Source organism: Durio zibethinus, chromosome 18 (assembly GCF_047325235.1).
Source record: "Durio zibethinus cultivar Kanyao isolate XHJ-2024 chromosome 18, ASM4732523v1, whole genome shotgun sequence".
In the NCBI taxonomy this organism is placed as follows: Eukaryota; Viridiplantae; Streptophyta; class Magnoliopsida; order Malvales; family Malvaceae; genus Durio; species Durio zibethinus.
The window spans coordinates 13239123-13265751 of record NC_143179.1 but is presented as its reverse complement, the minus strand read 5'-3'; the positions used below and the strand labels follow the sequence as shown (position 1 = coordinate 13265751).

The 26629-nt window shown below is 33.8% G+C and overlaps 1 protein-coding gene across 3 annotated transcripts; it reads right to left on the bottom strand.

Annotated features, from left to right (window-relative positions):
• Positions 1 to 3435: 3435 nt before the first annotated feature.
• LOC111299669 (uncharacterized) lies at positions 3436 to 26377 on the bottom strand. 3 transcript variants are annotated; one of them, XM_089747646.1, is made up of 8 exons: positions 26208 to 26377; positions 25975 to 26118; positions 25019 to 25193; positions 24530 to 24844; positions 24085 to 24235; positions 4324 to 4421; positions 4117 to 4186; positions 3436 to 3755 (listed from the first exon to the last, which is right to left on the bottom strand). In XM_089747646.1, exons 1-3 carry the CDS (start codon positions 26287 to 26289, stop codon positions 25051 to 25053), a joined length of 369 nt encoding a protein of 122 aa, XP_089603772.1. In that variant the 5' UTR covers positions 26290 to 26377; the 3' UTR covers positions 3436 to 3755; positions 4117 to 4186; positions 4324 to 4421; positions 24085 to 24235; positions 24530 to 24844; positions 25019 to 25050. The 3 variants fall into 3 exon arrangements, with proteins under 3 accessions (XP_089603772.1, XP_089603771.1, XP_089603770.1); XM_089747645.1 differs by having other exon boundaries at positions 24530 to 24667; XM_089747644.1 differs by having other exon boundaries at positions 24530 to 24667; positions 25055 to 25193.
• Positions 26378 to 26629: the final 252 nt, after the last annotated feature.

Below are 26629 nucleotides of genomic sequence, written 5' to 3'. Positions count from 1 at the left end.
AGTAAGGCATGATTGACATTTACCACCTAGCTTGAGAGGGAGTGTGAAAATCTCATTTTCATTATTACTTGATTAGTTGATTTTATCTATTTTAGTTAAGTCTCTTATTTTTAGAATAAGAAGTGATTTGGGTAAATTCACCAAATCCATTAGATATTTTTCTATTATATGTAGAAAGTAAATTACCTTTTTAATTAGCTGTTTTAATACATGAAAATCTTGGATTATAAGAACGAGAATATTCAGTCTTTAACCTATATATTTACATGTAATTTTAGCATTGTAATAAAAAAAATATAAAAAATAAAATAGTTTTATTCTAGAGATGTCTTCAATATATAAAAACTTGATTCCTTGTATTTACGGGAGAATTGTCACTTGAACCAAATTAAAGTGGAAGGATAAAATTCTATATAGCAAAAGGCATAATAAAGTAAAGAAGCAGAAATTAGTCCTAGTGATTCATCCTAAATTTGTCTTTGACTTAAATACAAATAAAACATAATTCAAATCAACCAAAAGATTGAAAATGAATGGAAATCATTACCTATAAAATCACTCAAGTAACATGTAAAGCACCAATATATAACAACTTAATTTCATCCACTTTATTTTAGAAGACAAAAAAAAGAAATTAAGCCTTGTTTTGAGTCTACATTTTCTGTCTAATTTACTATCCTATTGTATTGGTGATACTTGAAAACATATCAGATGATACAACACTCATAGTGTAACATCTCTAATCTTACATTGGAAGAATGTGTGTATAAGGAATGATATATATGTAGAGATCTAAACCCAAAACTTGTGAGGTATCTTTTATGAGATAAAATCATGAAACATTCGGTCAAAGCAGACAATACCTTGCAAGTTAGGTGCGAGTCTCCATAAATGGTATCAGAATAGTCACCAGTCAGTGGTTGTAGAAGTCACTAAGTGCTACACGATGGGGTTGTGGGAGTCACTAAGTGCTACATGGTGGTCTTGTGCAATCTTAGTCTTGTGGTTGAACTCAGCTTAATAGGGCTGTTAAGCTTTAAAGATGAAAAAATTATAACGTCATCAATCCCACATTAGAAGAATATGTGGATAAAGAATGATATATATGTAAAGATCTAAACCTAAAACTTATAAAACACATTTTATAGGACAAAATCGTGAGACTTCGAGTCAAAGCGGATAATACCTCGTAAGTTAGGTGTGAATCTCCACTCCAAGAATCAAGACTAGGATAAGTCATCCCACATTGATGGATTATCAACGGTGGATTCAAATGTCAGTAGGGTATCATAGTCGGAAAATTTTTTCTTGAACATTCCTTAAACTTTTCCCTAAACACCTTTTTTTGTTAATAAAATTGATAAATCCATAAGAAATTATATATATATATATATATTATAAGTGCATGTTTCTAAAAAAAAAAAAAATCATGAATCCGTTATTGTGAATTGTCTACATTGATGCTGCGAGACAAGGTTAATACTATCTTCAGGTAGCAACGTTCACCATAGTGAGGATTGATTTTGTCTTTCTCAACATCAGCAGCCTCTTGCAACTCCGATGCAAATTCCGGCTTTTCTATCACATCATTCATTGATGGCCTATTGACTCCCTCTCCTTGTATGCAATTTTCTGTAATCTCCACAAACACCTTAAAACACTCTGGAGCTGTTTTTCCTGTTATACATGGATCAATGACTTGATAAAGGGTCCCATGGGCAATGCATTTTTTAGCCCAGTGAGCTAGTTTCGTTTGGTCTTCTGGTAATTTCTTATCCAAAGCTTTTCTTGCACATAACACTTCAAATAACACCAAATAAACGTCTGATTTTTTTTTGTTAATGTATGACCACTAACATACTCAGGATCCAAGTATCCCCGCGTGCCTTTTACCTTTTTCTTTTTTTTTAATTCTTAATACTAAATCCCCTATCCCTAAACTTGTCTTATTGAAAAAAACATTATACACATAAACTCATTTGAACCCACAACCTCCAAATATCTGTTCTAATATCATACCGACTGATCTAAGGGTCAATTGGCTCCATGTGCCTTTTACTTCATAAATGAACAAGTTTAACTTTTGGGTCAATTTTGGACAACCTAAAATCAGAAACTTTGGCAGTAATTTTCTCATTCAACAGAATGTTTGCTTCTCTTTACATCACAATGAACGATTGTAAGCTTCACTTCTGCATGAAGTTAGTTCATTCCAATAGCTGCTCCTTTGCATATTTCAAGCATTTTCTTCCACATTAGAGGATCATAATTTGTTGGCATTAGTCTATGAAGTGGGGAGAGGAAGAAAGAATGAAGAAAATGAGCTTTTGTTAAGGGGGAGAATCAAGAATGGCAGCATGCACAGACTGCTTTTTCATTGCAATTTAAACACATTATGCAATATTAAATGACTGCCTAAATTTGTGGATTACCACAAACGTTACAATCAGTCTTACTTAATCAACCACATAACCACAGCAAAAGTGCCAACTCGCTGCCTGCAGCAGATAACGTAATTAGAGCCAAAATTTTCGTATGAAACCTGATAAAATTAAGTAGAGCCGCATGCATGAATTTCCATCTAGCACTAACAGGGAAAATGTACTTGAATTCGGAACTAGAGACGCGAGCAGTCATGTAAGGGACGGTATCTACTGAGCCACCTTTATGATTAGCCTTATATGCTGCTGACTTATTATGGGATGATTCTACTAGATCAAAGTTTGAGTTTATGTCTGCAGTCCAGCAGCAACCATCTGAAGCAGTTGAGTTGCCAACAGCTCCACAATCCAGGGTAATATCATCTTTAGGAACATAAAGGAGGAGCAGATGTGATAATCATAACGAGCAGGTTAAACAAGTGTTGACTAAATGATCAAAATTGACTCATCAGGAATTAAACAAATTTGAACAGATAGCTCGAGTCACTTGCAGCCCCACCATTGATATCAAAACCTTTGGCGGAAGATATCTTTCCTCCAAACTGTTAGTCTATTTCCAGTCGTCAGGTTACTGCCAATTAAAACATGCAGCAGAAAAGCTAAACTGGCTCCTCTAAGCTTTAAGCCTTTAAGAGTAAAATCGCATAAGTCAGAGTTTAGTAGCTTGATAAAGAAAATGTAATTGTGCCAACGGCCCCGTGATAGTGTTTGAGTTCTTGATTTTAATAATCACTGTTTGGGTTCTTAGTTTTAGAAATCGGAGTTCAATGCCTAATAATACTAAGTAAAAAAAAAAAAAAAAAAAACCCTGCGATTGTCAGTGCCTTGGTTCCTCATTAGTAATAAAGAATCTGCAATTATGCCAACAAGCATGTTATTATGTTTGGATTTTTTTTTTGTTTATTTTAGTCATTAGAGTTTGATTCATGACAAACTCAAGTACCCAAAAAAAAAAAAAAAACAAACAGTAATTATCAGTGTGAGGAGGATCAGATGGCACTAGCAAAGAGTCACCCATGAAGAGCTTCTTAAACCACTTATAGCATCTACACTGCACTTGTAAGGAAACAACTAGGATCCAACACCAAAATCTATTGCAGGATACAACGAAAACCATGGGAATATGTAAGTACAAAGTTTTGCCCCACCCTCAATCTGATTTGTTGCTGGATAAACAAGGTCTTCCAAACAAAATGGCTAGCTAAAGTAGCTATAAAAGAATAACTAACGAATTGCCATCACGTGCGTGGCCTGTAAGCCTTCTTCAACAACCTAGTTTCCTTGAATGTTGCTGATGAGACAGGCAACATTACCCTGGTAAATGAAATAGACCGGGTCACCAAATGCAAACACAAGTTAAATCAAATGAAAGACATACTGCTTTGGACACTATTTTACCCAAACAAACTTTAATCAGACATATATATATATATATATATATATATATCTGATGAATCGAATAGTAGTTACTGATAGTAACATAGAAAATGCAGAAACAACTTGGAAATATTTTCAACCAAGATCAACAAAAATGTGAACATTCAAACAGATAAATGGCCGGGTAAATAACAAAAGATATCCTTTCCTTGACAACTGCTACATATATGGGGCATATCACAGAAAGAAAAGAAACTTTAGTGAAAAAATAATGCATCAATTGTTTGAAATTCTTTACCTTCCATCTTGCTAGTTTTGATCAAACAGACTGCTATTGATGCTGTCCAAAAATGCGCTCAGAACAGCAGCTGCATGTTAAACAAAGAGTTGAATTTTAAATTAAAAAAAAAAAGTATCTTCTAGATTAATCTGATGGACGACAAAGAAATTAAATTAGACAAACTTGAATCACACAGGCATCACACAAAGAGTGAGAACAGCTTACCTCACAATCACACCCTGATTCACTTGATCCATTTTACAGTTGATTAACTTAGCAGTTATTGCCTTAACAAGCCATAATTCCACCTCATCATCATTGATCTACAAGAGAAATACATCAATGAAAAACCTAGAATAGCATTTAGGTAAGTAGGTGATACGGTTTTTCCTAGTTTACTGCAAGTTGACAGGTCGTATAAGTAATAAAGTAGGAAGTATTAGAATATCGTCTCCACAAACATTGGGTGCTAGACTTTGGGTTTAGTGTTATTTCTACACCTACGATATATCTAATCAACTGAAAGTTTTTGTTTTATAATTATCCTATTTACCTAAATGCTACTCTAATATGCAAGAAATGTAAATTAACATAAAAACAAACTGTACTAACATAAAATATACTTGAAATGAAGCAAATAACTTGAGTGACCTACATGTGAAAACCGAAAATAATGGAAATAAAATGGCATGCAAAACCGAAATATAAATTGCAAGCTAAATGCATCCTATGGCCTAAAATGCTAAGCAAATATGAACTGACCTAAGGGAATTGTAAAAACTGGGTTCATAGGCCTTAAAATAGACTTGAAAACAAAACCAAAACATGTAGGTAAGCATTTTCTAAAAGCAACCAGAACTGGCTGTAAACAAAAATAGTGATGAAATATAACCTAAACTAGTGACCCAATAAGCTAAATGCATTCAAACGTGAAAATACCTACTTGCTACATGAAAAGCAAAAATGCAGAATCAAAGTAGACTGGAAATTGAAGGAAAAATCCGAAGACGAAAATGAACAAAAACTGAAGAGAATGTAGATTAAAACTGGGTTGAAATCGAGCAAGAAAAGCTAACCTAACCTAAGGACTAATCAACCTAAATGCTAACAAATCTGGAAATCACTACACGAAACTTGAAAACCAATGACACAAGCTTAAAATAGACTTAAAATGGGCAGAAAACATGTAGGTAATAAACAACAAAAACAGAACAGAACCTAAGAAAAATCTGGGTAAAAGATGCATGAAGAACATGTAAGGTAAATGCAAGAAATGCACATCTAAGCCTAAGGCATTTAATCAAACATGTAACAAACTTGTAAATACAAAATAAAAGCAATAAAAAAAGATCAAAACAGGAAACAAACAGCTTGAAAATGTAAATAAAAGTGCATAATAAAAACTGGCAGAAAACTAAATAGCGTTGAATATAAAGAACTGAAAATAAAAAGCACACAATGATCAAGCTCTTGGAGCCCTATGATGAGACCATAACATTAACATTCAAGGCCATCCTTTTCAAGCTACAATGAGCTCAATGACAAGCAAAAGCTACTGGAAAAATAAAGGAAATTAAAATCTAGAAACAAAAAATAAAATCTGGTAGTAAAGAAATGAAAATGAATTGCATTTAACAAAGATAAAGTAAATACAAAATTTAAAGGTTCCAAGGGAAATGTAAAATAAACAAGTTGAAAGTAAACTTGAAGAATAATAAAAGAGATGAAAAAGTAACTAGAAAAACAAAGAAAATAGGGCTTCAATGGAGGTCTGATGGGCCAACAATCATGCTACCATCATACCTTGGAAGCTTATTGAAAAAACTTAAAGAAAAAATAAACAAGAACCAAAAAACTCCTAAGGTCAGCTATTGGAGTCTTATAGGGAAATTTTGGGACTCCTCTAGTTGATTGCTGGTCCAAAATGCTCAATCTCAGACCTCCAAAAAGCCAGCTCAAAGGAGGAAGATTCTGGACTGGTTTGGAAGCTCCCATGTGCTAGTTGCCGAGCTGGAAATGCCAGCTGTCTTCTCCCCATGTGATGATTGTCCAGCTAATCCAATGGCACTCCTTGAAAGGTCCATGTGCTAGCTGAGTTGTCCTCGTTCTTGAACTTCAAAGGTAGCACCTTTGGCTGTACACATGGGCCAATCACCAGCCAGTAGCAAATCAGGACAGCTTGGGGCAGATTCGGTTGTAGCCGGGGGAGGCTGCTTTTACAAGCTTCTTGGCAGCCATGCAACAAATCCTAGGTGGACCAATGACACCTCAAGAAGATGCCAAGTCAGCTACTGGCTTAGCTCCATCTCAACCTTCTGGAATCCTTTCCAAACCATGGATCCAAGAGAGCTTGGCAGCTTGCAAATTCCAGCTTTTTCGCATGCAAGGCTCTCTCATTTTTTTTGGGATCCTTATGCATTCTTTTTAGCCAATGAGAGAGCATTTTAATTCCACATCATCTTTGAATTTTTCAGCCCAAGATCCCTTCTAGAAACCTACAATTTCAGCAACGCAAATTTAATTCCCTTAGATTTGTCTATCACCTAGTGCATGTACAATGTAGTCCACTAGTTTTCACTCCACCCATCATCTCTTTGACTTGATCAAGGTCAAAATAATTACTCAAGGAACTCAAGATCACCATTAATTCATCCTACCAAGAAGTCAACCAAGTCAACCCTCATAAATCAACTTTTTTCTATGATGCATCATAAAGTCTCAACTAGGGTTGGCAACCCAACCCGAGCCTGACGGATTCCGACCCGACCTGACCTGACCTCATAGGGTCGATTTTTTTTTTTTTTTTTAAATCGAGTTTTTGGTCGGGTCGGGTATTACTAAGAAAAAATCGGGGTTGGATCGAGTTCGAGTTTTAGGCAAACTAGATCCGACCCAATACTATATTAAAAATTATTTTTTAATTTTTTTAATTTTTTTAATTTTTTATTTATATATAATTATATATTTATGTGTTTATATTTAAAAAATAATATTTTATATTTTAAAAAATAATATTTTATTAATTTTAGGTCGGGTCGAGTCGGATATTATTTATGTAATATCGGGTTTCGAGTATTAAAAATAAAAAAATTCGGGTCGGGTACAGATTTTATCATTGTAAAATCGGGTTGGGTTCAGGGGAGAGCAAAAACATGTCCCGACTCGACCCGTTGCCAATCCTAATCTCAACTTTGCTCTAACTTGGTCCACTTTGCTTAACTTTGATTTTTTGGGTCTCATGGCATCCTTAATCCATCAAATTAGTGCTTAATGACCTTGATTCACTTTAAATTATTAACCAACACAAATCACAAAAAAAAACAAGTTTAGGGGAATTTTAAAAAAATTGCTAAAAAGCAAGCTTAAATTAAATCTAGAATGTTAAAATTCATACAATAAAATTGAGGATAATTCTATAAACTATAGAATTATTCTCAATTTTATTGTATGAAAAATATAGAATTATCCTAGACTTTATTGTATCAATTTCACCATTCTAGACTTAATTTTAGTTTATTCTTTAGTAAATTGTTGCCAATTCTCTTAAGCTTGATTACTTTGCCTTTTGGTGTAGGTTACTAAGTTAAAAATGCAAATCAAGGTCAAAAATGGAGCAAGAATGCCATAATTCCAAGAACCCTATAAATGAAACATATGGATCAAGTTGGTGCAAGAATGCTTACCTAGGTTTGTGACCGAGATCATGAATGGATCACCTTTGATAATGTGGACTTTTAAGGAGTTGGGTTGGAAGAGGATATGAGCTAACCATTAGAGTCATATTTTAACCTTGATCAAGTCAAAAGAATGAAGGGTGATGGGGTAACAATTAGTGGACTACATGAAAGCACGTGCATTAGATGATAGCCAAACCTAAGGGATTTAAATTGAAGAATTTGTACTGCTGTAATTGTTGGCTTCTAGAAGGAATTTTAGGCTGAAAAATTCAAAGATTCCAAAAAGATAGCACAAGAATCACCAAGAATGAAGAAGGTTATTCACATGAGCTAGCTAGAATTTGCAAGCTACCATACTCCCTTAAGGTCACGATTTGAAGAGGATTCTAGAAGATTAAGGTGAAACTGAGCTACCAATTGACATGAAATTCTCTTAGGAGCTAATTGGTACACACAGAACTACCAAGAAGTTGGAGAAGCAACCTCCTCTAGCTAAAGCCGAATATACCCAAGCTTTCTTGATTTGCTACTAGCTGGTGATTGGTCCATTTAGACAACCAAAAGTGCTGCCTTTAATGCTCAAGAAAAAGGAACAAGCCAGCGGATGAGCCTTGAAGAAAGCCATAGAGAGCCAAGCCAATGTACAAGAAGAGCGAAGGAAAAATTCAGCTATTTGTTGCACAAAAAGACATAAAAAATTTTGCTGCTTTCCTTGCTCCATATGTCACGGTTTTTGCTCAAATTCTTAAGGAATGAGAACTTGCTGAGCTGGAGGATAATTTGGCACTTCAAGAAAGAGGTATTGGTCCACCTAAAACCTTCACATGGGCTGCATGAATGAGAGAAGATGACACCTACCTCAGCTGAACCGAGAATGCTGCCACTGTTGTCTTGATTTGCTCCCAGCTGCTGTTTGGTCCACTTGGACAGCTGAAGATGCAACCTTTGAAGGCCTTAAAAGGATGACAATTGATTGGGTCAAACTGCAAGTGCACAGGCCTAGACTAATTGCCTTTTATCCCCATACCCTTCTATAATTGACTCAAATAACCAAATAAACATAAAATCTAACTATAAAAATAAAAGCAAATAAAGTAAAAAAAAAATGTAGGGCTAAGTAAATAAAGAAATGAAAAAGACTAATAAGTGCATGAATGACATAAAATGTATAAATCTATCCAAGAACATTATGAGAAATGAAATTGAAAAGCAAGAGTTGAAGAAAAATCACACAATACAATGACAAGAGAACAAAACCGAAACTAGTAACTACTCTTATGAACCGAACTTAATCAATTATTCTAGATCTAAACAATGCAAAAACAAGTGATCATGAGATGGAAATGAAAAAAATCAATTAAGGAACTAGAAGGAAAATTGATTTGGAGAAAAAAATGCAAAAAAATGTAAGATCTAACTAAGAAAAACTAAAAAAGAATTGAAATTCAACCAAAACTCACTAAGTTAAGAGAAAAATAAGATCTAGAAGCCTATACTGAAAATAAACTTAAACTAAGCTATTATATCATTCATCAACAAGTTAAATACAAAATCTAACAATAAAATCGCATCAAATAAAAGGAAAATCAGCTCAATAAACTAGCAATTCAAACAATGCACAAAACCAAAAAAAAATAGAGCATGTAAAAGAAATTCAATCCAAACAACGATCAAATACATGAAATAAATTACAACAAAATGAAAATAAGCAATAACAAGTAAATCTAAGAGATTAAAGGTTCAAAGAATCAAACAATTCACCACGATGAGAGAAGCACCAAGCTCCAACTTGAATTGCACGCCTGATCTTCATTGCCTCTAAGATTTCAATCTCAACTTGCGAGAATTAACTATGTTGATTGGGAACAAATTTGATGCTAATTTTCTAATATGTTAAAGCCTAATGAGTTACAAAACTGTGAAAAAAAAAAATTGGAACAAAAACAAGTACAAAATCATTAAGTTTTGAGGAAAACATAGAAACTAGGTCAAGTGCGAAAATGTAGAAACAAAATTGAGATCAACAAGAAAACTTGAAGATTTGAGCTGGAAATCAATCAAATTTGCAAATTTAATTGCTAAAATCGTAAATAATACTAAAAAATACTTCAAGAAATGTAAAATTACAATCAAAATTAATAGAAAAACAAATCAAGAGCTATTTGGTTACTAGCAAAGTGAAATGCAGTAAAGGAAAATGCAAAAATTAAAGAACAAGAAAAATTAAATCCTAAACTAAAGTCTCTCTAAAATGGTTGACTCTACTCCTATTTATATGTAAGGGAGTGGTGAGTTGAGCTCTAAAAATTCTCTCCAAGATATTTGAAAATGAGGGGTTCTTTGGTCCTTTCTCATCCTTGGTACACAACTGTGTCTAACTCCTTTGTACCTTCTTTGGTTAGAAGCCTTATCCTCATGCGTTTTACCTCTTCCAAAAGTCCAAATTATAGCCAATAAAAGCTTCCATAATGTCATGTCTTCAATCCATTTCACTTTCTGCAAATAACCAAAGGTTGGCGTCAACTTCTCATGGTTGCATGAACCATGCATGCTCCTAATTTACTTCTTTAAGCACCAATTATTACTTCAACTTTTTTCATTTTGGTTGCCAAAAAATTCAAGTAATTTAATAAACAAATTTATCATTAAATTCTCTAGAAAAATTCTAAAACAAAGCTCAAAAAATTATAGAAGAAAAAATCAAGAAAACTTCCTCAATGATTAATGTAACTCAATGACACTAGTTTAGACCATTTTCACAATTTGCACAAAAAATCCTCCAAAAATATATCCAAATTGATCAAAATTCCTCATTTTCTCCATTTTTACTTACATGTGAAAAAATTGTACGTTTTAGAAGTATTTTTGCCACAATTTACAAGAAACAAGCTAAAATATAAACAAAATTACACTAAAAATCAGCATGAAAATACTAATATTTTAGTGCAATCAAATACTAATAAAATAATTATTAATATGCTTTCTTTGATTAGTTCTTCATAAAGCCAATGATAGGTAGAGATTGAGATTTGAGAATGAATATAGCTTTAGCAAAAGACTAAATACGTGTGAAGTATGAAATGATGTTTAGGTTTAGTGACATCTTGAGTATGAATTTTCATTTGGGAGTTGATACTTTGAACATTGAATTGCATTTTTTATCCATTGATTAATTATGTTAACATGAGATATAATTTTCACTGATCTTTGAAGTTGTGTTTCATATTCTAAAATTTGTTTTGTTCATCTTTCAGGGTGAAATCCTATAGGATGCACAATTAGGAAAATGATATAGACCATCTTTGGATTGTTTAAGCCTTTCAAGTGAACCTTGGACAACACTTCCATAATCATCTCATTTAAGCCTTATAATATCCTTTTCTTTATTTTGAAACCACACTACAAGCTCATAGCTTTAATTTGTATATTTCCTATAATTTTGGTCCCATGCCCTATATGCATTAGGACATTCATGCACCATTTTGTGAGCTATGCATTATTAGAGAAGAAGGGTGGAACTTGAAAAAATTGAAAAAAAAACCGAAAGGAAAAAAAATTGAAAAAAAAAAAGTCAAGCTAACTTGCAAAAAAAGAAAAAAAAAAGAGAAAAACCAAAACAAAATAAAAGAAAAAAAAAAACAATAAAGTGGTGAAAAAGCAAAGAAAAGAAAAAAAGAAAGAAAAATGGGCAAAATCAAAGTTTTTTTTTTTTGGGGGGGGGTTATTCTTTAGTCAAGCTTACTTTTGTTACCTTGGAAGCTCAATTATGAATGATCCTAGACAAATAAGGCATTGTTAGGGTACTTGAGCTTAAATGACTTTTCCCATGCATTGACCCTAACCTTACATTACAAGCTTATGAAAATCCTAAATGATCTTTGGTCATATGTTTATCTACGTTAGTGGAGAGAAATGTGATGAGCAAACTTATGGAACTGTAGCACACTTTATTGATCATTATTATTTAAGTCTCATGTTTTGCATAACATTACTAGATTTCATGCAAGGAGATATGAGAAGTGTTGCTTTCTTGTGGAACCATAATTAAGAATGACCTTAACTTAGGTAGATTTTTATACATTAACACTTGTTCATGATTTTGCTTTAGTTATATCTATTGATCAATCCATGAGGCATTCATGTTGAATAAGGCATTGAGAGCATATGAAGATTCTTGCTCAATCTTGTTTTGCTTGAGGACAAGAAAAAACTTAAAATATTAGTATTTTCATACTTATAGTGCAATTTTGCTTATATTTTAACTTGTTACTTGCAAATTGTGACAAAAATACTCATATGCACATTTTTCTCATGTGTAGGTAAAAAAGAGAGAATGAAAAATTTTGATCAATTTGGATACATTTTTTGAGGATTTTTGGGGCAAATCATGAAAATGACCTAAACTAGTATCATTGAATTATTGAGAGAGTTTTCTTGATTTTTTCTTTGAGCTTATTTCTAGTATTTTTCTAGTGATTTTAATGATAAATTTGTTCATTAAATAACTTGAATTTCTTAACAACCAAAATAAAAAAAGTTGAAGCAAGAATTGGTGCATGCATGGTTCATGCAACCATGAGAAGTTCGGGCCAACTTTTGGTCATTTGAAGAAGATCAAATAGGACTAATGACATGGCATTATGGAAAGCTCATATTGGCTACAACTTAGACTTTTGAAAAAGGCAAACACACGAGGAAATGGCTTGTAACTAAAGAAAAAACAAAAAAGCTAGATGCGGCCATGTAACAAGGATGAAAAAAGAGCAAATAAATCTCTATAAGACTCATTTTCAGATATTTTATAGAGAATATTTGGAGCTCAACTCACCATTCACCTGCCTATAAATAAGAGTGGAGTCAACCACTTTAGAGAAACTTTAGCTTAGGATTTAATTCTTCTTGTTCTTTAATTTTCATATTTTTCTTTATCGCATTTTACTTTCCTAGTAACCAAATAGCTCTTAATTTCCATGTTTTTCTATTGATTTTGATTGCAATTTTACATTTCCAACTCAAATCTTCAAGTTTTCTCGTTGATCTCAATTTTGTTTTTGCATTTTCACACTTAACCTAGTTACAATGTTTTCTTTAAAACTCAAAGATTTCATACTTGTTTTTGCTTTAATTTTTTTTCACAGTTTTGTAATTCATTAAGCTTTAACATTTTAAAAAATTAACATCAAATTCGTTCCCAATCAATACAATTAATTGCTGCAAGTTTGGGGTTGAAACTGGAAGTGTCATCCAATTCTTGTGATCCAAGCTAAAGCGCGACTCTTCTCTTCTATTGGCTAATTGTTTGATTCTTTCAACTTTTGATCTCTTAGATTACTTACTAACTTGCTTATTTCCATTTTGTTTCAATTTATTTCATGCATTTGATGGCTGTTTAGATTGAATTTCTTTTATATGCTCTGTTTTTTTTATTTTGTCACTATTTGAATTGCTAGTTTGTTGAGCTGATTTTTCTTTTATTTGATGCAATTCTTTTGTTAGATTTTGTAGTAAACTTGTTGATTATTATTAGCTTAGTTTAAGTTTATTTTTAGTATAGGTTTCTATATTTAATTTTTCTCTTCAACAACTTATTTTCAATTGAATTTCAAATTCTGTTTTAATTTTTTTAGTTAGATCTTATATTTTCTTCCATTTTTTGTTCTCCAAATCAGTTTTCCTTCTAGTTCCTTAATTGATCTTTTCATTTCTAGCTCTGACCATTTGTTTTTGCATCATTTAGATCTAGAATAGTTTATTTAAGTTCAGTTTACAAGATTAGTTACTAGTTTCAATTATGTTCTTTCATTGCATTGTATGATTTTTCTTCAACTCTTAATTTTCAATTTCATTTCTCATAATGTTCCTTGTTAGATTTTGACATTTTATATCATTTATGCACTTATTAGTCTTGTTCATTTTCTCATTTATTTAGCTTTACATTTTTTATATTTTATTTGCTTTTATTTTCATAATTAGATTTTATATTCATTTGATGATTTGAGCCAACTATAGAATGGTAAGGTGATAACAAATACTTAACCTAGGAATTTCTTTACCTAATCTCTATAATGTGATATCTCAATCAAAATGTCACTATTATTACTTGTACGACCTGTACAATTGCAGTTTGACCCAATCACTTAAAAGGAAGACAACTCACCTTACATGCGGAGCTCTCAAGACACCTTATTGGACCAGGCAAGCAAGTATCACATGGAACGAAGCTGAGCTGAAAATGCCAAGTCATAATTTTGGTATAGCCAAGGAGCTTCTACAACACTCTAGAATTTTCCTCCTTTGAGCTAGCTGTTTGAAGGGTTGGGATTATGCATTTTGAACCATTAATCAATTAGAAAATTGCCTATAAATAGGACCCTAATAGTTGACCTTAGGATTTTGTTATTTTCCTTTAAAGTTTTCTTTCAAGCTTCCAAGGTCTGATGGCAGCGTGCTTGCTAGCTGATCAGACCTCCATTGCAACTCTATTTTATGTGCTTTTCTAGTTATTTTCTCAACTCTTTTATTGTTCTTCAAGTTCTCTTTTAGTTTAGTTTACATTTCCTTGCAACTTTCAAACTTAGTCTTTTTTTTTACCTTTGTTAAATACAAGTTCAGCTTCTTCTCACTATTGCCAATTTTTATTTTATGCTTCCAGCTTTCGGTTCCTTTTAATTTTCCAGAAATTATTGCTTGTTCTTGAGCTCTTTGAAGCTTAGAAATGATGGCCTTGGATGCTAATGTGATGGTCTCACCATAGGGTTCCATATGCTTGATCATTATGTGCATTTAATTTTTGCTCTTCACATTTGATGCTATTTATTTTAATTTCATGTAGTATAATTAGAAAACTAAATTTTTTGGTTGTCTAGATATACCGTAGGTGTCAAAACAGTACTTATCCTTAACTCTAGCACCCAATCCTTGTGGAGACTATACTCTAATACTTCCTATTATATTACTTGTACGATCTATCCACTTGCAACAGGCTAGGAAATCATATCAAGTTTTTAGCGCTATTGCCAGGGATTGACAATTTAGTTTAGAGGTAATATTGGTAGTATACATGCTACAATATAAGCTAGTCTCTTATTTCTTATAAATATTTTTTAGGTTATTTCTTTTATTTTTATTTTTCTTTCTATTTACTACTTTATTTTTTATCTGCTTCCTTTCTATCTGTATCTTTTATGTTCTGTTATTCTATGCTTGATACATGCATGGACTAAAAGCCTTGATCTAATTCCTTTAGACCTTGAAATAGAGAAAACCCTAAGAAACATTAGGAAAGAAAGATTAGGAAATCTTATTGCTGTTCATACCATGACCAACCCCATAGTTAATTGAACCTTGCAAGATTACGGTGCACCTAATGTGAATGGGTTTCAGCAAAGTGTAATAGGGCCAGCAATCCAAGCCTACGATCATTCAAATGATCAAAACTTTTGCTCAATTTGGGGTTTAGCTAGTGAGGATCCAAAACAACATTTAGGGAACTACCTAGTGAGTTACAGTACTTTTCGCCATAATGGTGTTACTAATGATGCCATTAGACTTAGGCTGTTTCTACGCGATAGGGCCAAAAATTGACTTATTTCAATGTCCCCAAGATCGATTGCAACATATAGTGATTTGGTTTAAAAATTCCTTCAAAACTTTTTCCTTCCGGCCAAAACTGCTAAGCTTCAAAATGATATCAACACCTTTATTAGTTTGAGTCAGCAACCTTTTATGAGGCGTGGACCGATATAAGGATATGCTTAGGAGATCCTTGACCATAGCTTACCCTAATGGCTCAAAATCTAAATCTTTTACAATGGACTCTTAGGCAACATTAGGACGATCATTAATGCTACTGCCGATGGAATGCTCATTGGAAAGTCGATTAAAGATGCTTATGATCTTATAGTATGACAACCAACCACAAAAAATGGTCGTCCAAAAGGCAAAACCCTAAAAAAACCACGGGAGTTTATTAGATAGATGCCTTTAACACGATTACTGCTCAGATAGCTAGTCTAGCTAAAAAAATAAAAGCATTAGGATCTAGCTCTAGTCCTACACCCATTCAAACCCCCTACCCCGTTTAGTCCATTCAAGACCCATTCTTTAGTTGCAATGTCTGTCGAAATAGCCATTCCTCATAAAGGTGTCCCATTAGGTTAGAGTCTGTTCATTCCATAACTCAACCTACTAGGCCACAAAACAATCCCTACTCCAATACATACAATGCCGGTTGGAAAAATCACCCAAAATTTTCTTGATAGAACAATTAGAGATAGCCATCAGTTCCTTCTAGACCTTAACATCCTCCCAACCAACATGCCTTGCCTCAACATTAGCCACCACCACCACCTCATCCAAAAAAAAAAAAAATCTTCAACGATATTTTCTCATCCATCCTCCAAATCAAAAACAATATGCTAGTTAATCAAGCCAACATCCTTCAAGGGTAATATGTTATCCTTCAGAATCAAGCAACCGCCATCAAAAATTCGAAGGTACAAATGGGGTAGCTAGCTAGTGCCCTCAACAACCATTTGCAAAATACCCTTCCTAGCAACACCAAAGTCAATCCAAGAAGGGAAAGAATAAACATTGCAAGGTGATGTACCTTAAGAGCAGTAAAGAGTACCTAGTGGCACTAATAGGACCACCCATATAACTGCACCCATAGAGCCTATCGTGGCGGAAGAATCCAAGGAAGAGGAAATTAAAAATAAGAAAAAGGTGGAGGATCAAGCAATACAATCATCTGGTACTGTTCCCTATAGGCCACCTATCCCTCCCCCAAAAATTCTAGCAACAACGAACTTTTGTTCAACAGTTCTTAAAATTTTTAGAAATATTCAAAAAGTTGCATATTAAAATTCCCTTTGCGATGCCTTGGAATAGATGCCTATCTACACTCAATTCATGAAAGAAATTCTATTAAAAAAATGTAAGTTGGTCGATCACGAGAGCGTGGCACTTAGTGAAAAGTGTAGTGCCATCATTCAAAGCAAGATTCCACCAAAGCTCAAGGACCCTAGATGCTTCACTATTCCTCACACCATAAGGCCACTGTTCTTTGATAGAGCACTTTGTGACTAAATGTCACGGGTCGAGACTTAAGCTCTGAACCTGCGCGGCTCCGGGACCCGGGCATTCACCCTTTCGGCATCTCAGATCAGCCTTTTGCCACGATTCACACCCTTGTGAGGTATTGTTCGCTCTGGCCCCCTGGCCTCACGGTTTTGTCTTACAAAAGATGCCTCACAAGGCGGAGATGGTGTGAACCCTTTTATACTCCAATGACCCTCCTATTATGTTCGATGTGAGATTCAAGACTCCCCCTTAGGTCCGTGATATTCTCCCGCACCAAACCTCGTGACGCCCTCGTCACGGAAGTCGACCACCCTGCCTACCTCCCTCGAGGTGCTCGACGTGAATCGAACGGTTTAAAGCTGGCTCTGATACCACTTTTATCACACCCTGAGATCAAGACGCAACACGATCGTATTACCTTGAAGAAAACCCCAAAGTAATACGAAACCTTCTTTCTTAATCATTCTAAAATTTTTCAATAAAACAATCTACCAAGTAAAATTCATATCTTTAATCCAACTAATAATACATCTTTATATATACAAATACAAACCATATAAAATATAAAACTATCTCTTAAGATCTCATTGGTCAATATTTTCTCCAACGATTAAGTAATCTTTTTCATTTCATCTTCTAGCTTCACACAAAACTAACCAAACTTATCACTTAGTCATCTGTAAAGAAAAAGTAAAAAAAGAATGAGCAAACCACAGCTCAGTAAGTATAGGCAAACACACCTTACCAGATCAAGCATCGTTTTCTTACACATCATATAGATCATTCAAAACATTCATCAAATCATAATATCAAAACATTTTAAGATCATCGTTTTGTCAAATATTTCATAAATTCATAAATCAATATCAAAATATGTCACTTCATAAATCATTGTAAAATACGCTATCATTCAAATATCATAATCAAACCAAATAATGGATCAATCATTAAAATCATCATAAATCATCATTATCATTCATTTATCGTTAGCTACGGTCACTACTATAACCCGTGACATTAGTCGTATCGACAATTTCATTCTCATGATCATTGCTAACTATTATAACCCGTTAGCTAAGGCTTACGCTAACTACTATTACCCGTTAGCCAGGGTCGTATGATCATGTCTTTGCTAACTACTATTACCCGTTAGCTAGGGTCGTAAAACTAGTCCTCATGATCATTGCTAACTATTATAACCCGTTAGTCAAGGCTTATGCTAACTACTATTACCCGTTAGCTAGGGTCGTAAAACTAGTTCTGGTGTCGATGATCCCACTTTCCAGGGATATAAAAACGTAGCTATCATAAAATCATTCTTTAAACATAAATCATTTTCTCATTTCATTCATAAGCATGATCCATCATTTATATAGAGAAACACAAAATAATCATATGCTTGTTCCTATTTTCATACACTGAAAATAATGAAATAAAATATTCTTTCATTTAGAAACATATATATATAGAGATTCGAAAACAAGCAAAGTGTGTGAGATTCTACTTACCTCCATTCGATTCCATCACTTAGTTTTTTCCCCAAAATAATTAATGGCCTATCCAAGATCATATCAACATATCAGAATTTAATCAACTCTTTTTGAGACCATTTATACAAAAATCAACTAAGTTACACAAAGGGTTAACTTAACTAATTAATATTGGCAGCCTGACCTCTTTTCATTAAAACAGTTATATCTCTTCAAAAGGATGTGTGGATAAGGAATGATATATATGTAGAGATTTAATCTCAAACTTGTGAGACGCCTTTTGTAAGACAAAACCGTTAGACTTTCGGGTCAAAGTGGATAATACCTCGCAGGTTGGGTGCGGGTCTCTACAAATGGTATCAGAACGGTCACCAGTCCGCAGTCGTGGGAGTCACTAAGTGCTTCACGGTGGAGCCATGGGAGTTACTAAGTGTTACACGATGGTCTGGTGTGATCTTGATCCTGTGAATGGACTCGGCTTGACAGAGACATCGAGCATTAAAGGTGGAGAGATTGTAACGCTCCCAATCTCACATCAAAAGGATGTATGGATAAGGAATGATATATATGTAGAGATTTAATCCCAAACTTGTGAGGCACCTTTTGTAGGACAAAATCGTGAGACTTTCGGGTCAAAGCGGACAATACCTCGCAGGTTGGGTGCGAGTCTCTACACTAAAGATGGCAACAAGTCGAGTCAGGATAGGTTTTTGCTAACCCCAAACCAAACCCAACTTTATAAACTTAATACCTAAACCCGTCCCAACCCAATAGTAAAATATTATTTTTATACCTAAATCTAACCTACATATATTTAAACCCACAATCGACCCGACTCGACCCGACCCGAAATTAATGAAATATTAAATTTACAAGACAACCAAATCACCTAAGGGTTAACCTCTCCCTTAAGCTTACAAACTCACAATACAAAATAAGAATATTTTTACAAACTCAAAAACCTTTCGAAGGTTGGGTATTTGCAATTTTAAGTACAAATGAATGCTTTGAGTGAAAACAAGATGAAATGAATACAAGAATGAATTTCAACTCTTTCACTCAACAAAATACTCTTGGATTAAAGAAAACGAACAATGAATGGCTTTTGATCTTTGAAGACTCTTCTCACTTGTCTTTTCTTATGTGTATGGCTTGTATTTATAAGAAGAAATGAAGAACCAGCCGTTTGTAGCCATTGTCCCCTTTGAAAATATGCAAAATTTCAAACAAAATAGCCATTTGGGATTGTCTAGGCAAAAAGGATCAATCCAATACCAAGAAGGAATCAATCGGTTCAAGAATTGGAAAGCTAAGAACATGGCGTGAAAGCATAACTCGATTGATTAAGTAAAGGACCTAATCGATCCATTAGCTTACACGATTGATCTTGTCGCCCAACCAATCGATCAGTTTTGATGTTTTCAAAATCAATTTAGCTATTGAATAAAAAATGGATCAATCCCTACAAAGAGAGGATCGATCAGGTCCAATAAAACCCTTGTACCAATTAGTCCATACGGAGAGGAGATCAATTGGTTTTCCTGAAAATCACACAAGAAAGCTTACTGGCCGAAAAAATGATCAATCCCTTAAAGAAGGGGATCGATCCCTTCCTTTCTTTTAAGTACAAAAACGTTTTAAAACAAGAGAAGAAAGGTTGTTTATGTTTTAAACCCATTTTTCACTCAATAAAAAGCTAGAAAAATATTCAATTTGAGTTCAAACCAATTTAATTCAAGTTTAGCAAATTTTTATTTTGTCATTTCAAAATACTTGATCAATTCAAGGCTAACAATCCTAAATTAGTAATGCATGATTAAGGTATTTAAACCTAAAATATCTTTTTATCCTACCTTTACCCTAGCTTAACATTACAAGCTTATAAAGACCTAAGGATCCTTAATTTGGTGATGTTATACATTAGAGTAGAGGTGTGAAAGATAAACATATAAAATATAGGTGCTCTTTGCTAATGCTTTATTAATTCCTTGATTATATATTCACAACTAGATGATATGTGTCGATATGTGAAGAATGATGCACACACAATACTACTTCAATTAAATTGATGCATGATCTACAATGATTCTTGTGATTAGCACATATTTATGTTGACCTTAAGCTATAGTCATTATGCAATTCTTAATGCATGCATTATCAATTCATCATGAGAAGTAGAATTAACTAATAGCTTAATTTTGATTTTTCTTAAGGACAAGCAAAAGATTAAGTTTGGAGGTGTGATAATTCTATATTTATAGAATTATCCTAGGCTTTATTTCATACACCATTCTAGACTTAATTTTAGCTTAATCTTTTGCAAATTCTTGCAAATTCCCCTAAGCTTGATTACTTTGTCTTTTGTGTAGGTTACTAAGTTAAAAATGCAAATCAAGGTCAAAAATGGAGGAGCAAGGATGCCATAATTCTAAGAACCCCATAACCAAATCGTATGGATCAAGCTAGTGCAAGAATGCTTACCTTAGCTTATGACCAAGATCATGAATAGAGCACCCTAGACAATATGGACTTTTAGGAAGTTGACTTGGAATAGGATATAAGCTGACCATGAGCTGATTGGAGTCATATTTTGACCTTGATCAAGTCAAAAGGATGAGAGGTGATGGAATAACAACTAGTGGACTAGATAATAGAAGCATGTGCATTAGATGATAGCCGAACCTAGGAGACTTAAATTGAAAATTTTGTTCTGCTATAATTGTTGGCTTCTAGAAGGAATTTTGGACTAGAAAATTCAGGATGATGTGGAATTAAAATGCTCTCTTATTGGCCAAAATGATAGCATAAGGATCACCAAGAATGGAGAAGGCTATTCACGCGAGCTAGCTGGAATTTGCAAGCTGCCATGATCCCTTGAGGTTATGGTTTGGAGAGGATTTCAGAAGATTAAGGTGGAGTTGAGCTAGCAGATAACTTGGCATTCTCTTGGGAAATATTTTGGTACACCTTGGAGAAGTCACATGGCTACCAACAAGCTTGGAGAAGCAAACTTCCCTAGTAAGGCCAAATATACCCCAAGCTGTCCTGATTTGCTGCTGGCTAATGATTGGCTCATTTGGACAACCAAAGGTGCTGCCTTTGAAGCTCAACAAAGAACAAGCCACCTGATGAGCCATGAAGAGAGCCATTATGAGCCAAGTCAATGTCCAAGAAGAGCAAAGGAAAAATTCAATTGCTTGTTGCACAAAAAGACCAAAAAAAATTCTGCGGCTTTCCTTGATCTATGTGTCACAGTTTTTGCTTAAATTCTAAAGGAAGGAGAACTAGCTGAACTAGAGGATGATATGGCACTTCAAGAAGAAGGTATTGGCCCACCTAAAATCTTCACATGGGCTGCATGAATGAGAGAAGATGACACCTACCTCAGCTGAACCAAGAATACTGCCAGCCTTGTCATGATTTGCTGCCAGCTGCTGTTTGGTCCACTTGGACAGCTCAAGATGCAACCTTTGAAGGCCTTAGAAGGATGACAACTCACCTCACTTGTGGAGCTCTCAAGACACCTCATTGGACTAGCCAAGCAAGCATCACATGGGAAGGAGCTGAGCTGGAAATGCCAAGTCAGAATTTTGGTGCGGCCTGGGAGCTTCTACAACAGTCCAGAATTTCCCTCTGAGCTGGCTGTTTGAAGGGCTGGGATTGTGCATTTTGGATCATTGATCAGCTAGAGGAGAACCCAAAATTGCTTATAAATAGGACCCCAACAGCTGACTTTAGAAGGTTTTTTTTTTTGTTTTCCTATAAAGTTTTCTTTCAAGCATCCAAGCTCTGATGGCAGCATGCTTGCTGGCCGATCAGACCTCCATTGAAGCTCTATTTTACTTGCTGTTCTAGTTATTTTCTCAGTTCTTTTATTGTTCTTTAAGTTCTCTTGTAGTTTGTTTTATTTACATTTCCTTGCAACCTTCAAACTTTGATTTTTTATTACCTTTGTTAAATACAAGTTCAGATTCTTTTCACTACTGCCAGTTTTTATTTTATGCTTTCAGCTTCCGGCTCCTTTTAATTTTCCAGCAACTATTGCTTGTTCTAGAGCTGTTTAAAGCTTAGAAAGGATGGCCTTGGACGCTAATGTGATGGTCTCATCATAGGGCTCCATGAGCTTGATCATTATGTGCTTTAAATTCTTGCTCTTTACATTTGATGCTATTTAGTTTTTCTGCCAGTTTTTATTATGCTCTTTTATTTACAATTGCAAGTTGTTTATTTACTATTTCTTGTTTTATTGCTCTTATTTTATATTTACAAGTTCTTTACATGCTCGATTTAATGCCTTAGTCATAGATGCTTATTTCTTACATTTACATTACATTCTCTTCAGGCATCTACCGCCCAGTTTTTCTTCATGATCTGTGCAGTTTTTGTTACATGTTTTCTGCCATTTTTAAGTCTATTTTAAGCTTGTGCTGCTGGTTTTCAAGTTTTATGTAAAAATTTCCAGCTTTGGTAGCATTTAAGTTGATAAGTTCTTAGGTTAGGTTAACTTTTAATTTTGCTTTCAACCCGGATTTTATCCACATTCTGTTCTCTTTTTGCTTAATGTTGCCTATGCATTTTTCCTTCATTTTGCAGCCTATTACGATTTTGTACTATTGGTTGTCATGTAGCAAGTAGGTATTTTCACTTTTGATTGCATTTAGCTTATTAGGTCATTAGTTTACGTTAGCTTCCATTACCAAATTTTCAAAACTGTTTTGCTTCAATTCTGGTCACTTTTAGAAAATGTTTACCTACAAATTTTAAGTTTATTTTCAAGTCTACTTTAAAACCATGAACCCAGTTTTTACAATTCCTTTTTGGTTAGTACATGTTTTCCAAGCAGTTTAGGTCATAGGTAGCATTAACTTGCATTTTCATGTTTCAATTTTTGCATGCCATTTCTCTTCCATTTAGATTCTGTTTTGCATGTAGATTCCTATAGGTTAGATGTTACATTTTAGGTCTATTTAAAATCAGTTTTTATGTTCTTTTATATTTCATACATGTTAAGAGTAGCAAATAGGTGCATAGGTCATTTGGGAATTTAGGTTAATTTAATTGCAAGTTTAATTTTCTGTTTTTACTTTAATTTCCTGCATTTAAATTTTTATGCCTTAATGTTTAGTTCCCAATTTAATTATGCTTAAACTGTATTTCATGCCTTAGCAAATTTTTTGCTTAGTTGTTAGACTTTCTCTTTTTAGAAACTTTCTATTTTTAGCATGTTCTATTTTTAGTAAGCTTTAGTCTTTAGTTAGTTAAACTTTTTCATAATTTGTAGTACATAGATTTTTACTATTTGGTAATGTTTAATTCATATAGGATAATTAGAAAACAAAATTTCTGTTGACTAGACATACCATAGGTGTAGAAACAGTACCTAAGTATAGCACCCAATCCCGATGGAGATGACAGTTTCATACTTCCTACTATATTACTTGTACAACCTATCAACTTGCAGTAGGCTAAGAAATTGTATCAATTATGCAACAAACATGGTGAACAGGTAGCTAAGCAAGTTTACTCTAAGAGTATCCTTGATGATGGCATATGGAATTTTTCCAGATTCATTAGAGCCAAGACCAACCAATGACAACAACCTCATCTTAGTTATACAATCTTCATGAAGAAGACCTGAACCATGGAGAGCAATAATATTGAAATATATTGAAATTTGGAGGGACTTTAGCTCATGCGGTAGCCCATAATAATAGTTAAAAAGAAAGACAAAACATTACCATAACTTTTCATTAAGGTAGAATTTGCAGCCTGAAATTCCAGAAAGGCAATCAACTGCTGAGTCAGAAATATCTTCAGAAGCTGATAGACCAATGCATGTTTAGCATCCTTCTCCAATTGCACTACATCAGGCATATCTAATAGATCACTCTGCAAAAAGACAACAAAAATTAATCTATGAGCAACTAACCCTGAGCTTAAACAAGAAAAATGCAGAAAAATAAATGCTCATGCAAAACAATGCTAGAATGGGGGAAACAAACAAGCCAAATCTTTAAAAAGTTCTAGAGGGATGACATAAAAAAAAGTTTAAAAAGCCAGAAAATATAAGGGGGTTGTTGTTGGAGGAGCATGGAAATGGCTAGAATAAAATAAGCTTAAAATGAAGAAACGTATATATACAGACCAGCTAGGATCTGCAACATCAGTAAGATATTAAGATACCTGAAACATGTCAGGTGCCTTCACAAATTCTATGACAGTGCGCACAGCTTCCTCCTTAGCTTCACTTGTTATGTATGAGTCCTCACCAGAGAAAGTTGCCAAATACTTGGTCAATAATTGAAAGAATCCTTTCCTGAGCTGGATTTGCAGAATGTAAGAGTACAACCAATATAACAGAACAAGTATAATCACATAAAGGTAAAGGTATAATTTATTCTTTGAGGTTCCTATGTGCCTCTTGTTTTCTTTCAGTACGTGTGCAATGGTAAGGAAGAGGTCCCTTTGATCCTTGATATATTCCACTCTTTCAAGACACTATCAATCTTTTTGAAAGATGATATAATATGATCAGTAACTTTTCCATTCAAAGCCAAATTTAAGGCTTGCATGTATACAAAGAACCTACTATCCGGGCCCTCCAACAAATTATAGAGATTAAACAGGCTGGAAAGAGAAAATTAGAAACATGAGAGAGAGCCTTGAAAATACTATAAGCTATAATTCTGGATAATCATTGCACGTTACATCTTTAGACGCATTGCAGGCTTGTCATTTGGTTGTTGAGTGATTTTTGCTGATATGAGTTTTGCCACCTCAAGTTCATCATGTGGATTTTCAAGCTTTGAGACAAGATTGCAGATAACGGTAAAGATACACTCAAGATCTGAAGAAATATAATAAAAGAAATTAATTATTTGTAAAACTAGCACTTCAATGCAAATTTATAAATTTACAATGGCAGTATTGTAGAAATCTTATTAACTAAGTCCAGGGTATTCCTCATAAACTGAATGTTAATCGCATTTGTATCAGCTCAATCCATTTCAATTTTGCCATTGCAACTCAAATGGGAAAAGAAAAAAAATCTACATTAAGTCAAAACAACAATTCAATCTTTCCTATATACACTAATTACACAAAATTTATTCACAAGGAAAAATGCTGGCTTGAACAATGAGATCTCAACTATTTTGTCAGGAAAAGAAATAGCAGAAATACTAGCTCTTAGAGACTCGAGTTTTCAAAAGTACGTAATATATTGCCTCAAAACATCACGATGTAAGAAGGATCCATTTCAGGTGTTGCTTTAGCTACAAAAACATTGCAAAAAATCAAAATTCAAAATGATTAAAGGAATGACTAAAACCGCCAAACCAATTACAACATAATTTTTCCATTCTAAACTAAAACCAACCATTTATTCTCCAAAAAGTTCAATCTTTAATTTATAAATTCTTCAAAACATTGGTTTTATTTTATATCCAAACACAATTGAAGCCAATGCGAAAACAAAGAAGTACCTAAATCATCTGCCAATCAATTAATACTAACTTGAATTAAGAATCTATCAAACTCCATCGAAGCGCAGAATGAACAAAGAAAATTATATTAATCTCAATTTATAAATCTCCTAAAAATTATTCAAATAAATGAAAAAATAGTACCTTTACCAGAGACCTTGGAAAAGACTAAATCAGCAGAAGTAAGCATTTTAGAAGCCAAATCCAACCATCTTCCCATCACCATAGACTCTTGCACTTCCATAAAGAGCCTCGTCAATTGCGGCTCCTCAATTGCGGCTCCACAACCTTTTAAAAATAATTAAACAAAAAAGATAATGAAATTTTCAAAATTCGGATTTAAAAATTAGATTTTAGGAAAATAAATTGAGGTTCACCATCGCCCCAAGCGAGATCGGCAGTGAACTGGACGACTGCGAGCGCCGGATCTTCTTCGGAGGTTAGAATGACGGTCGTCATTGTCAGTTTGAAGCTCTCTGCAAAACCCTGGCTTACCTTTCGTTATGGCTAGAGTTGGCATAGGGCGGGGCGGTTTTTTGCTTTTCCCGCCTCCGATCCGATATTTCAATATTTTTATCTGATACTTGATCCGCCTTCGTTCGAAGGTTATTATTGAAAAATTCGATCCCGATCCATTAGAATATTATTTATCCGAATTTAATTCGATCCGATCCAATTTGAATTCAATCTATTATCTATTTAAATTTATCAAAAACGTAATAAATTATAATCTAAATATATTACAAGCATTAACAAATTTAACATAATCACTCACAAATTCAAACTTAATACATATTAT

What these genes read in the sequence shown, in the direction of transcription:
- LOC111299669 (XM_089747644.1), bottom strand. Translation starts at nt 26,289, where the DNA reads ATGACGACCGTCATTCTAACCTCCGAAGAAGATCCGGCGCTCGCAGTC. An exon ending in TTCCAAGGTCTCTGGTAAAG is followed by an intron (nt 25,194 to 25,974) that starts GTACTATTTTTT and finishes ATATTTCTTCAG; the next exon opens with ATCTTGAGTGTATCTTTACC. An exon ending in CCTGCAATGCGTCTAAAGAT is followed by an intron (nt 24,668 to 25,054) that starts GTAACGTGCAAT and finishes CTGCAAATCCAG; the next exon opens with CTCAGGAAAGGATTCTTTCA.